Source organism: Schistocerca serialis, chromosome 3 (genome assembly GCF_023864345.2).
Source record: "Schistocerca serialis cubense isolate TAMUIC-IGC-003099 chromosome 3, iqSchSeri2.2, whole genome shotgun sequence".
Classification (NCBI taxonomy): Eukaryota; Metazoa; Arthropoda; class Insecta; order Orthoptera; family Acrididae; genus Schistocerca; species Schistocerca serialis.
The window spans coordinates 189,937,085-189,954,441 of NC_064640.1; the positions used below are offsets into that span (position 1 = coordinate 189,937,085).

Here is a 17,357-nt window from a genome sequence, read left to right on the forward strand (position 1 = left end):
TGACTACTTCACAGTTTGCAACATCTGGATTCTTCCTACAGCACCAGCTTTCTGGACCTGCCTTGATGGCAACACTCTGTACAACATTTTGTTCATTCCTGTAACCACCCTGGCCTCAACCTGTGCTAGTACCCCTCCCCTATTCCAAAGCTACACACGTCTTCTGTCCCGCCAATATGTCCAGTAGCATTTTCCTCTTCTGTAATTATCTTCCTGATTTTGTCCCCCCTCCCCTTCACCTGCAGCACAGCCTTCCAACACTGCACCTAGCACCATTATGCTATCCCCACTATGTCCTGGCACACTCTGACAGGCAGTACAGCATCTTCCCCCACCATCACCCCTACAAACCCTTCCTCTGCACACCGTGCCTCCTCCATACTCCCACCACCCATCCCAGCAGGTTGCTGCTCACATCACATGCAGTGCAGTCAGCTCCCAGTGCATGGAGACAGTGGTCACATGTGTACGAGTTGTGCTTTTGTGTGTGTGTGTGTGTGTGTGTGTGTGTGTGTGTGTGTGTGTTTTGTCAAATTCCAACACAGGCCTTGTTCGCTCACTTTCTGACAGTCTTTTTGTTGTGCCGATCTGTGACTCAGCCTCTCTGCTGTATGATGATTAGCAACTGTTCTTTTCATAATATAATTATATTCCATCCTGGATTTTCAATTGTTTAATATTTTTTATGAAAATTTTATGTACCTTTTCTAATGTTAAAGAGTAGCTCTTTTTTGTATTACTGGGCAGGTCACTGTTACACAATGTTCAATCGGTGAGGAGCTGTCATGCAAAGTGGAAATGTGTAAATAAGTGCCACTATACCTCAGCGCCATCATATAATCAAATATCGGCTTGTGAGTGCATTTTAACAGGGCGAGGTCACTACCCAACTGTCCACTTGGCCGTAACAGAAATAATAACTTCATCAACAGTGTCGATACAACATTGGGTCTCTGGACATGTCGGCATCAGTGGTTTGACGCCACCTTCTGTGGGCTGGACTGGTGGTATGCTTGCCACTGCACTGGCTTCCACTGACCAGAACCCACCAGCATCACGGATTGCAATGGGCATAATCATTTGAAAATTGTACATAACGAGATGAATAAATCACATATCACATGTCACACATGTTGACACTGGCATGGTGAGTGGCAAAATGTAGTGTTGACAGGTGAGTCCTGCTTCAATTTCTCCTATAGTGATGGCTGTGTATATGTTTGATGCCACCATGGTGAATGCAATTGGGCAGACTATATTGTTGAACAGCATAGTGGACAAATGCCAAATGTGATGGTTTGGGGTGTCATTGCCTATAATACACAATCTCAACTCCTACATTTTGCTGGGAATATGAATAGCTACCAGTACATCAGGAAGGTTTTACGGCCCAAGGCACTGCCCCTCCTGCAGGCCATTCCACATGCTATATTTCAGCAGGCCAATGCCTGGCCACATGTGGTGAAGAACGTACAAGCCTTCTTCAAAGAATGATGGGTACCACGGTTTCCCTGGCATGCCCATTCACCTGACATGTGCCCATCAAACATGTCTGGGATATGGCGAGTTGAGAACTTGTTCATTCAGGCCCTCCTGCAGTCACAATTGATACTTTTTCGATGCTCCTACAAACCATGTGGTAAAGTATTCTCCAGCAACATATTCATGTGCTGTTTGATTCAATGCCACGATATCTAGTGACTCTGATTGCTGCACATGGTGATGCTACTCCATACCAGATTTTTACAGTCACAGTGCATGTACAGGTCTGTAAATCTAATCGTTCGTGTGGTGTCATGTTCCTAATTGGTGAAATAAGTTTCATTGTGATTACATATATCAAGCATACAGTGGTGCATAACAAAATATGGATTGGTTTATGATGTCCAGCAACATGGCTACCCCGATCACATGACCTTAATTCTTTCGGTTTTGGCTATGAGAACCTCTCAAAGCAGTGGTGCATTCCACATGCATCAACAACAGGGACACATTACAGGAGGGTTTGTCCAATGCATGTGACCAAATCTGAGTGTAGCCAAGTGTGGTCACAAAAGTTCATGAGTCTCTGAGGAGAAGGGCTGAAAAATGGTAAGAATTACTGTTAACCACACAGCACCTCTTGTAATGTCAATGGAAAGTGACTGATCTAGAGAAGAACATATTTCTCTCTTCACACCAATAACAGTGGTGGAAGAGTATACTTGCCTGTGTGCATGGGTTGTTACAGCTCTGGTATGTTGTGGCCAGACTGTGTTAAGTTTAATGTACTGAAGAGCTAATAACTCATTATAAATGTAACAGGGATTGTCATAATATGTATTGTTATTTGAGGTACTGAAACTAAAGGGTGGAGATTTTTCATTAGAAGTACAGCTATAGCTCAAATGCAAGTCATGCTTAATGGCTCATTTAAATGTCACGAAAGCTTTTACAGTTGTGCAGCATATCAATGTCAAGTGATAATACTTGCCAGGCAGCAAAGAAGCGGATATTACAAATTTTAGGTTCACTGGGAAGTAATAGTTGAGTAGTTTACCAGTTGTGAAGTTGCTGTCAGTATATTTGAGTTATTCATGTAATGTGTTCATAGCATTTTATGAAGAAATATAATGTAATTGGATGGATAAAAACGTACTCAAGAAGCGGCAGCAGGGGAATATACACACAAAAGAGTTTAACTTTCACAAGCTTTCGGCGCCAGTGGCACCTTCTTCTGGCAGAAGAGTTGAAGGACAAGGAAGGGGGGGGGGGATGAAGGAAAAGGACGGGAGAGGTTTAGGGAAAGGAGCATAGTTAAGAAAAGTCACCCAGAATCAGGGGAGACTTACCGAATTGTAAGTCCCTTCAACTATTCTGGCAGAAGAAGGAGCCACTGGCTACGAAAGCTTGTAAAAGTTAAACACTTCCGTGTGTGTGTTCCCCTGCCACTGCTTGTTGAGTAGATTTATTATATATCCATTTACATTATATTGTCAATAATTGATTATTTTCTTTATTATTTTATGAAGAAAGGATTTCTCTCTGTGTGTATCTCTACTGAACTGATGTTGGTATTTAAAATCAGAGTGCGTGGTTATGTTAGGCACCTGAAGCAACCATAACTGGTAGTTACACACTTAAAAAATCCTAAAAAATCTGATGATAAATACATTGTCATAGCAAGGGAGTAACCATGATGGTATGTTAGAATGCAAGATTGTATGTTACGTGAACAGTTGTCTGAGGAGGCATTGAAGAAAATAATTCTTTTGACTTGTACTAGTAGGTTTCATGTGACAAGGTGAAGGTATTTGTCCACAGGTAGACAATTTGCTAGTGCATTCTATGTAAACACCTGTAGTCAGAAGCCTGGCTGGCTTGGATCTATAGGTTTTAGTAAAAGAGTGAAGAAAGTAGCTATGGGAATAGGGGCACACATTAAGAAAAAAGGTTTGTAAATAGATCATAGCATTCAAAGAAATACTTGATATCACATTTGGACTTTGGTCCTTGTCCATGAGGAGAATGATGGAGTTAGAGTCAGATTTCACTTAACAGATGATTATTCTTTTCAAAGAGGAATTTGTGGTATCACTATAGGGGAACAGGATAAAGAACAGTACTGAAATGATATATTTAAAGCTTTCAGAGATTTAGCTAGTGGAAAGAGATGATAACTCTTTTCTACTAATGACATAATTTGCAAAGTAATGGTTATTTGTGAATGCAATTACATGAAGTAAGGAACATTTCACTGTTCTGAATTATGAATTTCAGTTTTAAAAAGGGGTTTGTGTATGGTAGTTTTCTTATTGTTTGTTCTAAGTACAAATAAAAACAAACATGTTATTCTATGTTGAGTGGCCTAGTATTAAACAGTTCAACTTAAATACAGAGTACTATTTGCTTTGCCATTATATCACTAAAAATTAAAAACAACTCTGTATTCCAATGCAAATTTAATACAATAAATCATACAAAATAGAGGACAGATTGTGTCATATAATGGAAGATTACAGTCAACTGTAGAATTTGGCTGTGAAAAAGTCTTAAAATAAAAACTACTAGTTTACATAATACTACAGTAACATGATTAGTTAAAACAGATCAGATGAACTCAAATGATTATAAAATAAATAATGAAGCATCAGTCTGATTAAAACTATTACAATGAGAAGGGGAAATGTGTTAGGGACTGCAGATCAATGCATCAACTTTAGTTAAATTAGAGTAACTTGATGATATCTGCACCATAACAACTATTCTCCTCTTATTGATTTTTTGCAGAACATTAGAGAATTGTTCTACATTAGCTGCTCCAGCAACCAGATGATTAGATTTGTAATGGCTCATTATTGGAGCTTAACATTTATACATTAGGTGATACTACAATATTGCTTATTGACATCTCATGGGCTGAAATACATCACAATATGAGTCTTAAAGAACCATGGTATACATTTTTCAACAGTTTGTATCTGTGCTACATGTATCAAATTCAATTCAATAGATTTGTAATGGCTCGTTATTGGAGCTTAACATTTATATATAAGGTGATACATGCACTATTGCTTATTGACATCTCATTGGCTGAAGTACATTACAATATGAGTCTTAAAGAACCATGGTATACATTTTTCAACAGTTTTTATCTGTGCTACATGGTTCAAATTCAGTTTCATGCATACCTCTGCACTTTTAATTTCCATGTATCTTCTCTATTCTGGAGATTATAAAGTTAGTGTTTTACTGTAGCTAGAATTACCCTTAGATATAATGAAAAATGTTCATACCAGGATTCAGGCTTTATTTCACAATACACAAGCAATTTAGTTGTACAGCACTGCTGCAACTTTGTATGGTTTTAAGTATATTGTAATATACGTGACACTACTCTCTGTTTCACACATTATTTGAAACCTGAACTCCTGAAGCCACAAAATGATGACAGTATAGAGCCCACAGTAGTCTAGGACTATAATTCTGGTAGCTTCATTTCGTTGCTTGTTTTAATGATCATAGCATACTTAGTTTTTACAGCCATCATAACACACTGAGTGAAATCTGTTTCATACTGTCATGTACAAAGAAAAAGGAACCATAAAAGAGTATATTTCGAATGTCAGAGGAGAGAAACAATGTATTATGATCAAGAACTGCGTAATGCAAAGTTAAGGAACTATATTTACAAGTACCTGAATAATCAAACAGCTTTAAGTTAAGAAAATGTAATAAACATGTCCTCAACATTTGGCCATTTAACAAATACTAGTCAGCACATGTCACAAAAATGTATTATAAACAGAGTTCGAATAAAAACATTTACAGAAGTCCACTATGAAAGATATCACAAATATGCTTTCACATCATAGTTACTAGCACTTCTTGTAAGAGTTTTTTTATGTTTTAGTCATCAGATTCACTCAAACCACTTACATAAAAATGACAAGTAACTTTTCATATTTACTTATCTGAACATACTTCATTTCCAAGCTTACTAAATGTCGGATTTGGTGGTAGTCGATCGTAAACATTCCGAAATAAAACTTCTGGAATCTGGCTTGTAGCCAGTCTCTGTTCTAAGGATTCATGTCTGACTCTTTGTTCAGTCTGAACTCTGTAGAAATACATAATACAAAACACAAAGCTTATATTGAACAGTATAATGGCAATAATCGATGATGCCACTGTTAATTTAGTTGCACAAACAGAATCTGCATCTACAGATTCATCTGGAAAAAAAAAGAGAGGGAGAATAATGTTAGTAAGAGTGAAACACATTGTGTTCATCAAATACATAATTACACTAGAGACAGAAACAAACCTTTGGCTCCTGTATTGAGATACTCATCTGCAGTTCCATCATTCATGGTATTTTGTACTGTTGCTCCTCTTGAAGTCTCTTTTTTGAATATTGTTGGCTTTGTAGGCTTTGGGATGATGTCCTCCCCAACAACAAGCTGGAAAAAGGATCTATATTAGTTTAGCTCCATTTTATAGGCTACATTACGCCAGAAACTAACTTAAATTTATCTTCTCTGATGTAATCTTCATATATTTAAGTTTCAATGATTTGGCATATAATGGTTAATGAAAAATAATATGTTTCTGCATTAATCATATGCTATATTGCTTTCAATGTAAGATGCCTTACATTATTAATTGGTTTAAAAGAATGAGAACTATGTACTTTACTGCATGGTAGTTTCACTGTCTCATACTACTTTGATAACTTTACTAATTTAGTTTCAATTAGCATTTAATGTTCAGTAATCTGGTTCCCATGTTTGGTGGGCATGGGGAAACCAGATCTGGTCCAAGATCCTACAACTATGACTGTTGTCCCTATCAACTCTGTCAGTGTTTGATTATTTAAATGTTCTGCAGATAATGTGAACTGTGTTTACTTAGCCCACAGTTTTTCTTTATGCAAATGTCAACATCCATATTTACTATAAAAGTGAATGTATGTATGTTCCATATCTCCTCCTTAATCAGTGGACTGATTTCAATCAAACTAGGTGCACAAATCACTTACTGTCAAGAAAGAGCTACTGATAAAGAGCTAACTAAGCTAACTATCTCTCAAAAGAGAGTAGCGAAGGGAAGAGGGGGGGGGGGGAAGGGTGAAAAAGAAGTGTAGCTCACAATGTGCCAACTGCCAGACTATTTTCACCCAGAATTTGTGAATGAGAGCACTTAGTGACTTGCAACCAAATTTACACACAATTTTAAACCCTTACAAAACTTTTTCTCACTGATACCCCCACAAAATGACGAAGGAAAAAGAAGTTTATTGCTTACTATATTTATGCTGTTCAGGCAGAAAAACAGCTGCATCAGCCATGGCCTTTTAATTTATTACTGCTTTACTACTAACTCCATTTGCAACACATTTTACAAACAGTATTCACATATATCACTGAATGTACTTGCAAAAATATATCATTGTATGACATATAGTTCAGGAGACATGATGTCATAAACACGGATATGTGTGAAGAACTGTCACATCATGCATGATATTTTAATTCATTACTTCTTTGCTACCAAATCTATTTGCAACACATTTCTCAGGCAGTATCCGCATATACCACAGGATGTACTTGCAAAATTATATCATTGTACAATGTAGTTCAGGAGATGTAACACCATAAACATTGAGCTATGTGAAACTGAAACTGCAGGGCGAACTGTGGTACAGATACAGGTGAAATGTTTGTACAAATATGTGTGACACATGTTAAATATATGTCAAACGTATGAGGCATGTGTGTACAGGGGCAAAGCCATGGGTAAAAAGCTCCACCTAAACCCTTAGATTAATTTCAACCACATTTGGTACACATAGTATTTACTAAATGGGAAGAAATACTGTCAGGGTAAGAACCAGCAACCTCCTATTGATGTGGGGGTTATAACATGGAGAGAGAAGAGGTGGGAGCAGATTGAGAGATTGAGAGGGGAGAGAAGTATGTGGATACAGAGAGGGAGAAGGTGTAGGTGGGTGCAGATAAGGGGAAGAGGAAATGGACAAAGAGAGAGGGGGAGGGGGAAATGGTCAGAAAGAAAGAGGAGAGGAGGAGATGGACAAAGAACAGAAAGAGGGGGAGATGGAAAGAGATAGGGGAGAGGAGAAGATGGGCAGATAGATGGGAGGGGGAAGTGAAAAGAGAGTGTGGGAAGAGGAAGTGGACAGAGAATGGCAAGAGGAGGAGATGCACAATGAAAGGGCGAAGGCAGAGATGGACAGTGAGAGGGGGAAGGAGGAGACAGACAGAGAGAGGGGGCAGCAGAAGAAGAGAGAGAAGGGGAAGCAGGAGATGGAAAGCGAGAGGGGGAGGAGAAGGTGGACAGACAAAGTGAGAAGGAGGAGATGGACAGAGAGAGGGGAGAGGAGGAGATTGGCAGAGAGAGGATGTGAAGAGATCAGTGAGCAATAGTTTATTTATTGTTGGCAAAGCAGAATTTACAGTGGTCAGGATCTGTGGGGGAGACTGCAGCACTCTCCATTTTGTGCTTGTTCTTTGCTGCTGTCTGTGTCAGCCTTGGTTCTGAACCATGTCAGGATGACCAATAAGTGGAATACCAGCACCAAATCTCCAAGTAGTAATCATTAGGTTCATTTGGAAGACCTTGTACAGAAATTCCATATTTTGTATGCTACATTTACAATACTGAATGTGGGTAGCTGCACTTTGTAAAAGCCATGACCTGGGTACTGAGGAACAACAGAGGACGACATGTATTGGCCACTGTACATTGCATGGTGTCTGGCAATGGAATTCTAAAAAGAATAGTGGCATGGGGTGAATTTGAATCTTGTGCCTAGCACTACACATCGAAATAAAAGAAAATGTGCACATTGAGGAACCATTAACAAAAAAATGCAAGGTGATGTAATCTGCATGGAGAATCCCTGTGACTGTGTTCTATGAATCTCTTTCTGTTCCACAACTAGGAATGGCCCCACATTACAGATTCCATTTATGTTAAAATTGCACAATTCTCATGGGAGGTGCTCATACTCATCATGCAGTTCTGAGCTCATACCATCAGATTCATTTGTTAAGTCCATTGAATATAACACTGAGTGGGAGATACTTTCAGCCCACCACCAAGGCCACACTGGATACATGTGAACTGCTATGGTTCTATGCCCAGGTTATTTTGAAACTTGTGCCCTACTGGAAGGACTGTGCATAGAAACTATTTACAGAAGTTGAAAGATAGCCAACAAGATGCAGAATGGAAGTCTCCTCCCATACAGTAAGTATCATGAAATAATATCTGTATGTTACCTTTCAATCCACTCTGCTAAATGCATAGTTACCTTGGGAATGGAAAAACAACAACACAGTGTTATTAATCTAGCAAATGATCTTCTTTAGTCTGCTGCACAGTGTCAGTATATCATACAATGGATGCAGAAACGTGTGCACTATTTCTAGTGAAATTTTGTGCTGTTCACCATACAATATAACTCTCAATTCTGTCTGCTACACTGGGGATGGAACTCAACTCCACAGTTTCTGCTCTAAAATGTACCATACATGCTTAATATTATTCAACTCTGCTGATCAATGGAGCGATGGAATGTGTTCAACTAGTATGCCTGATAAGAGCTAATTACATACATTTTGGTTAGTGAAGATGGAATCTTTGTTAGAGAACAGCACACTGTTATATAAAATGTACATTATCTCTTCTAATGTTTGCACACTGTATAGTAGGATCTTGGCTTCATTTGTGGCAAATAAGTATCTGTAGAGTGTTTTCCTGATGCAAATGATCAATTTGTGTAGGCTGTGTTGGACTGTGATTATAGGAATAGATTCTGCAGCAGCATATTGCATGAATTCTGACATCAAATGTATTTCATTAGTTCTATGATTATTTATGACAATCCTCAATGATTATTAGAGGTCCTTATAACAGACGATTGTTTCTTACTCCATATTCACTTTTCTTGCCATGTGTTGCATATGTTGACATTATCTTGGTCACTGTTATATGTGACAAACTAACAGTTTTCAACCACTTACACTCCATTAACAGGCCTTAGTCAAAAGTAAGGAATTCTGCTATCTTTTTTTCCCAGATGACAAAAACTGCAATAGCTGGGTCAAAATGATTTATTAATCATGACTAGTTTTGTGACATTATAGTCACATCTTCAGATAACAAACTGTTGACCTTTCCATACATGAAATCCTTGAAACTCTATAAGAGTAAATAATAGCAGTCTCCTACAAAGTTTTCACAAATTGACAAACTGCCTATTGGCTTCTGTCCCGGGTTCTTCGGCCTACGTTCATCTAATGATTTTTCTGACGTTTCGCCAGCACGAGTGGCTGGCATTGTCAAAGCTTCACCCTCCATTGCCGGTGGTGAGCTGGAGGCGAGCTTGCGGCCGCAGACTATATGTACCTGGCGCGCCAACGTCCAAGGGCTTCTCCGCGGTCATTTCCGGTGCGGTTCTCCTCTTGCTACCTGCGACGGTCGTTCGCTGCAGTACGGGCAGCCAGGATCTGTTTACCTTAAGGCTTTCCTCTTTCTTGTTGAAACTGTTCATGTGTTTTTGGATTTCTACAGCTTCTCTGAACAAGCGCATGTGATAGTGCTTCTCTACAGCCAGAATTTCCGTGTCGGCGAATTTTATTATGTGGTCGGTCTCATTCAGTGCGTGCTCTGCCACAGCCGATTTCTCCACCTGCCCCAACCTGCAATGTCGCTTATGCTCTTTGATCCTGGTGTTAAGTGATCATCCAGTCATTCCGACATAAACTTTTCCGCATGTGCATGGTATACGGTATATTCCCGACATTGCAAGTGGGTCTCTTTTCTCCTTCGCTGATCTAAGACAGTCTTTGATCTTCCTTGTTGGTTTGAAAATCGTCTTTACGCCGTGTTTGCGCAATATACGGCCGATTCTGTCCGTCACTCTGGGAATGTATGGCAGAAAGGCCGTATCCGACATTTCTTTTTCTGCTTCCTTACTTCGTCGAGTGTTTGGCTCTGTTACACTTCTAATGTAATTTGTGGAGTACCCAATGCTCCGCAGAACAGTTTCCAGGTGTTGCATTTCTCGTTTGAGGTGTTGAGGCTCACAAATTCATCCTGCTCTCGTTACGAGCATACTAATCATGCCTCTTTTCTGGCTCGGGTGGTGGTTTGACAGATTGTGCAGGTATCGGTCTGTGTGTGTCGGTTTCTGATACACGCTGTGTCCCAGGTTTTTGCCGTCCCTTGTGACCAGCACATCTAGAAATGGCAGTTTCTTGTCCTTTTCTACTTCCATGGTAAATGTTATGTTGGCGTGGAGGCTGTTCAAGTGTCTCAGGAATTCACCGAGCTGTTCTTCACCATGGCTCCACACCACGAAAGTATCATCGACCTACCTGTACCACACCTTAGGTTTGCAAGTCGCTGAGTCCAGTGCCTGTGCACAAATTGTGTATTAAAAAGTCAACAATTTGTTACCTGAGGATGTGACTATAATGTCACAAAAATAGTCATGATTAATAAATCATTTTGATGTGCTGTCATGTTTTTCATCATTTGAAATGTATAGTCACAACTGTGGTTGCCCATCATATCAAGTGATTCATCTACTATTTTACCACACTCGTATCTGTCCAACTGGAGGGGGGAAAAAAAAAAAAAGTTATACATCAGTCAGTGTACTGCCGACCAGCTTCCTCCACTGTGATAACAGATAACGATCATAGTGTATTAATAATGCTATCTTCTAAAACTGGGAATTTCCATTCTGTGATAATCATGTGCACGTTGACTGTTTCTGCCTTGCACAAATGATAATTTTAATTAATTTGAATACTGTGTTGCTTACTAATGCCAAAATGAAATATATATTTACCCTTAACTGTAATGGCAATGCACTGGGCAGCTCTGGTCCACTCTCCTTCTGAATACTTGCATTGGTTACATCACCTATGGCTGGAGTAACTGGACGTTCTTCACTTACATCAGCATCATAATCTAAACAAAATATAAAATAGTTCAGAGACTGAATGAATAGCTGTAGAAAGAGTATCAACAATGTTATCTATAAATTAATGGAAATGTAGAAGAATATTATGCTGAACTCTTTATCTAACTGTTAACACTGCATTAACTTTTTAGTTTCATTATTTCTTTCATAGTTTATTTTAATTTCTGTCCCCGTCTTACCTATTTTCCTTCATTTACTCTAGTAAAGCATCCAGTTTTCATTTTTAAATGGGAGTCTTAAGTAGCCATTCCCTACCATGGTGTACGAACAATTGTTGTTTCTGATTTCAAGGGCATCATTTCTGTCTCTCCTTTCACTTCACAACACAGGATAATTTTAAAGTATTATCTATTTACCACAGTTATAACAGTTTTCTACCCACTTGATGCGAATACAGAACAATCATTTCAGCATGAAATGAAATATGAAAAGAATACACATTAATTTTCCTCCCCAGCAATGAGAACCCATGTTATGATTTACCATTTATTGGTACAGGAACTGTTGTATCCAGTTCAAGGTCTTCATTAGGAGTAGTTTCAGTGATGGATTCATCACAGTAATTCGGATCAGTAGAGGTGTTCTCATTAGTTTCATTTAATGATATGTTCATATTTTTTCTTTCTTCTTCTTGGAATTTGCATTTTCCTTTAACAACTGAATTTTTTCCTGAAGAATCGATACTTTGAGTCAAGTCTCGCCTCCTTCGCCTACCAAAGGATTGTACTCCATTGTTACAACGAATCTGTGGAAAAATAACAAGGACAGTATGAATTTTCTGTACAAGTAGAAACAATTTCTAAATTTATCTACTCTTTAGATTTTAGCATTAACTACTTATGGTATTGCCATAAGCTAGACCTAATTTATACACATTCATCATGCATTTGGCAAGAAAGTGTAAGAGCATCATGGGTATGCTATTGAAACTCCAGTGGCAGACACTACAAGAAAGGCATTATGCAGCACAGAGAGGTTTATTGTTAAATTCTGAGATTATATGTTGCAAAAAGAGTCAGGAAACATACTACTTTCTCTGACAAGTATTTTGTGAAATGATGATAAAGATAAATTCAGTTGTTCTTCTTGCACACCATTTGTGAATGGAGCAATAAGGGGGAAAATCACAGTAATACTTTTGAAGTACCCTCCATCAAACATCATGCAGTGGCTTTTGAAGTTTGAAGTTTAGATGTGGATGTGAATATATTTTTATTTATTTTTTATTAAAGAATGTGGAGAACAGTTATGATTAATTTTTATTATTTTATATCTACAGGGTATCTGATGACCTCCTAAATGGGGTATTGCAGGCCGGCCACAGAAGCCGCTCCTGCCAGTCAAATGAGTCCTGTGGGGCTGCACTATACCCCCTTTTTCTGTGAGTTTTTGCCAGAAGGCCATACAGACATAGGCGCCTAGTCAGGCAGTGTCATTCGAGCAGTGAAACAGGCATCACGAGTGTAACAGTGAAGTTTGCGAATGCAACAATGGGTAGAGTGAATTATTCAATTCCACAATGAGTGTTTACTTATGATTCGTATATGCATACAGAGTCCGCTTGAACTGTTTGGAGATTGTTTGAAAAGAAGTTGCCAGGTGTTTGAGTTACAAGTCATGATGCAGTTCATAAATTAGTCAATAAGTTTCATGAAATGGGAAGTGTTCAGGACAAGAAGCATATACAACAATGTACAGTGCCCACAGAAGCTTGTCTTGATGTCATTGCATACCGCCCGGAAAATACCCCTAAAAAGTCTTTTAGATGTCTTTCACAGCAAACACAAATATCGTGCACTTCTGTACAAAGAGGTGCTAAGCTGCTTGGGCTAAGGCCATATAAAATATCAGTAGTACAAGAACTTTAACCTGGTGATCTTGTGCACAAGGTAAAGTTTTGTGAATGGGTTTTCAAACAAGTGCATGCTGGTGAAATGGATCTTTATCTCATTCTGTTTTCAGACAAGGCTTGGTTCCATTTACATGGGTATGTTAATTTCCAAAACTGTCAATATTGGAGCACAGATAGACCTGTTGTGCTTCATTAGGAATGTCTTCATGATCATAAAATAGGGGTGTGGTGTGCAGTTGTTGGTGACAGAATAACAAGCCAATTTTTTTTAATGACACATTTACAAGTGAGAGATATGTGCACAACATTTTGCGACCCTTTTTTAATGAACTGAGTGAAAGAGAATGAAGTTTCGCATCTTTTCAACAGCATTCAGCAAGGGCTCATATGGTCAATGTTTCTTTGCATGCAATTCATGATGTGTTCAAAGAAAAAGTGATCAGTAACAATATCTGGCCCACTAGAAGTCCTGATTTAACTCCGTTGTTTGGTGCACTGAGGGACGTAGTGTACACAACAAATACTCACACGATAAAGGAACTCAATGATAATATCCGTGAATCAATTAATTCAATATCTCAGAGAGAATTACATTACGTAATTAATAATTTCTTGAGTAGATGTCAGAAATGTGTGGAAAATAATGACAGGCATTTCCAGCATCTCCTTGTGTGACGTGGGTGAGTACAAAATTTATTTGCTTTTATTTTAAATGTAGTCATGTTGTACCACAACAATAGACTGGCAACACGGCATCTGATCACTGGGTAATGGAGTGCTTGCTGCCTGGCATCTACTGCATTGCACAGGCGGTCATCAGTTAAATGGAACACAACCAAGTATGGAAATGAATAGTATGGTATTGTAATTTACATCTATGAAAGTTATATTGGAGTATATCTTGCTTCAAGCAACAAAATTGCATTTAATATACTGGTTTTTTGTGTGTGTGTGTGTGTGTGTGTGTGTGTGTGTGTGTGTGTGAGCAGTGAGAGAGAGAGAGAGAGAGAGAGAGAGAGAGAGAGAGAGAGAGACAGAGAGAGACTTTATAAGTTAAATATGGTACTCAAAAGCTCTATGACAACATTTTTCTCTTTTCAAAGTTTGTGTAAACAATTTGCATCAAAATTTAACATTATCTTACAGGTTCACAAACATCCTGGCAAAACTGCACTGTTGCAACAAAATTCACAGTTGCTGTTGATGGAAAACGAAATGCTTTGAAGTCTGCAAACAAATCTCTTGTTCCTCTTTCTGCCTGCAATGCTGGGAATATATTGTGGTCACGTGGACATCTGTAATAAAGAAAAGTATTGTTTTAGAATTTCTTACCTTGATGATGTTTTTAATCGTTGGAAATTTAATTAGCCTCCATTTTAGAAGCCCTCTGTGGTGATTATTACAAAAAGTATGTATACATACATGATTTTTATAAAAAGTATGGATTTATTTATTTCTGACAAGACTGTACATTGCAGTGCCCTTGATCCAATTGATTTCGATGAAAACGGAAGTCATCTTGAAAACATATCTGACATCATTGGTTCAAATGGCTCTGAGCACTATGCGACTTAACTTCTGAGGTCATTAGTCACCTAGAACTTAGAACTAATTAAACCTAACTAACCTAAGGACATCACACACAGCCATGCCCGAGGCAGGATTCGAACCTGCGACCGTAGCGGTCACGCGGTTCCAGACTGAAGCGCCTTTAACCGCTCAGCCACACCGGCCGGCACCTGACATCATTCATTTATGAGCTTTCATGTGGCTCATATCATCATTTTAGTGTATCCCTGTTTACAGGCTTGCTTGAAGCTTAAAATGCAATGTTCTGTAGAAACAGGACTATGCCATGAAATTACGTTTGAGACTTGGAAGACTGGTTAAGAAGCCATTAGCCATGATCCACCATGTGTCTAGGACTGCAAGCCTATCAAAAGCTGCTGTCCTTGGATTGTACAAGTGATTCAAAACGGTTGAGAGAGTGTAGAAGATGAACCTTACAGAGGATGTCTGTTCGTAGGCAGAAACGAAAGCAATATGCAATGTGTGCATGATGTGGCAAATTCAAACTGATGATTAAGTTTTCGAATGATTCTAGGCCACAAGAATTGATCTATGACTGAAAAAATTGAAGGGAGAGGTCAATTGAGTGAGAGCAGGCATTGCCACAAATTAGAAGCTGCATTATGACACTGCACTAAGCCACATCTGCTTTATGCTCAATGGCTATCTGGCCTGGTAAGGCACTGCAATGCACTTCCTACAGTCCAAATGTGATCCTGATGGACTTTTTCCTGTTCCTCTGAGTGAAGACAGCCCTCAAAGGATAGTGCCATGACACCATAGTAGAGCTCAAAGATGGAGGTTCTGGAAAAGTACTTCCAATGTCCCTTCCAACCATGGTAAACTCATTGGCAAAGGGTCCAATTTTCAAGCATTTTAATTGTTTGTTGTTATATCTTCAACACATTTTCCTTGATCTGGACTTATTACTTTAGAAGCATGATACTGCTATTGTTCTCTGAATACCATTTCCATTCAGTCTTCACACAATACAATGAAGGCAGAAATTAAATTTTATTTGTTTCATTACTAATGTAGTTATAATTATGAAAAGAATTATTTCCCAATGAAAAATGTTCATTTCTATGTCATTACTAAGCAAAAGATAACTTTTTTAAATGTAGAATGATATTCATCTCCTCGTATAATTTTGTCGCCACTAGCAATTGAATTATCTGTACTGATCATCTCCTGCCAATTCCACTGCTTATAATCTTGATACCTTAAACATAAGTATGGGACTGGGGCCCGATTCTGGACAGAAATTGCACATCACAGTCAGACTCAAAGATTCATCTTGCCACTACTTCTTTCTTTCACACCCAATCTCCTCCCAGTCTCAAAGAAGTAGTCTCTCTGGAAGAAAAATTGGTTAACTGTGGCTACAGACTCATGATTGGTACCATATGCTTTCTACCCTACTATGTGTAGGTGGAATACTGCTTATGATACTCACATTGCTGGTAATACAGATACTCTGAAAAGGCCTGGAAAGGCCAAATGGTACCAACTGACTGCAATGTTATCCTCAGCCAACAGGCATCACTGGATGCAGATATGGTAGGGGCACACGGTCAGCACACCAATCTCTCAGCCATTGTCATTTTTCGTTACCAGGGCTGCTACTTGTCAATTAAGCAGCTCCTCAACTCACCTCACAACCCCTGAGTGCATTATGCTTGTCAACAGCATTCACCAGACCCAGGCACTCACCCAACCAAGTGTTAACCAAGCCCAACAGCAGTTAACTTCAATGATGTGTCAGGAACTTTTGTTACCACTGCAGCAAGGCCATTGGCAGTAATGCAGAGATTGGTGGAACAAATGGGTGGTTCCTGAGTTTGACGATGGCAGAGTTCACAAAGTGAATAGCTAGCCATAAACAAAGTCTAGAGTGTAGCAAAATCATATTGTGCTTGCACAAACAGTTCACAGAGCAATCTGAATCAAAAATATCAAACAGCAAGGTCAATCATTCCACTATTAATGACACATTTGGAAATTTGTGAGAACTAACTTACAAGCATTGGGCTATGATATTTACAGACACCCTTATGTCAGTGGAAAGTCTCCTGCAGTAGTTTCTTGGCATTATCAACTGGGAAAGGTCAGTGGTGTCTGTGGGAGTTCCAGGTACTGAGTTCTGGGGTGCAGGTTGGTCATACCTGCAGGCAATTGAGTGTCAGCTATAGTAGAGATGGGCAATGCTTCGACCTCCATAGGCATGTCAGTCTGAAAATGTTCAGTCTCTGTTGATTGTGTGGTGAGGGGATGTTGTTGGGAGCTGGAAACAGCTTAGGGGATGGACGTGGTTCCACCTTCATTGGTTCCCATTGCTGGTCATTATGAACCCCCTGTCATTGCCTAAGATGAGGGCAGTGGTTATACCAGTAGCAAGCAGATTGTTGGGCAGGCTTGTCCTTGGTGTGGTGTGTAGTT

The 17,357-nt window shown here is 39.0% G+C and overlaps 1 protein-coding gene across 2 annotated transcripts in view; it reads right to left on the minus strand.

Annotated features, from left to right (window-relative positions):
• Positions 1 to 4,003: 4,003 nt before the first annotated feature.
• Positions 4,004 to 17,357, minus strand: part of LOC126469895 (uncharacterized) — a 485,688-nt gene continuing 472,334 nt past the window's right edge. For both annotated transcript variants that reach the window (XM_050097238.1, XM_050097237.1), the window contains exons 25-29: positions 14,494 to 14,644; positions 11,981 to 12,242; positions 11,363 to 11,484; positions 5,807 to 5,942; positions 4,004 to 5,714 (exon numbers count right to left, since the gene is read on the minus strand). In XM_050097238.1, the coding sequence (XP_049953195.1) occupies positions 5,446 to 5,714; positions 5,807 to 5,942; positions 11,363 to 11,484; positions 11,981 to 12,242; positions 14,494 to 14,644 (940 nt within the window). In that variant the 3' untranslated portion in view covers positions 4,004 to 5,445. The remainder of the gene's footprint in view (positions 5,715 to 5,806; positions 5,943 to 11,362; positions 11,485 to 11,980; positions 12,243 to 14,493; positions 14,645 to 17,357) is intronic.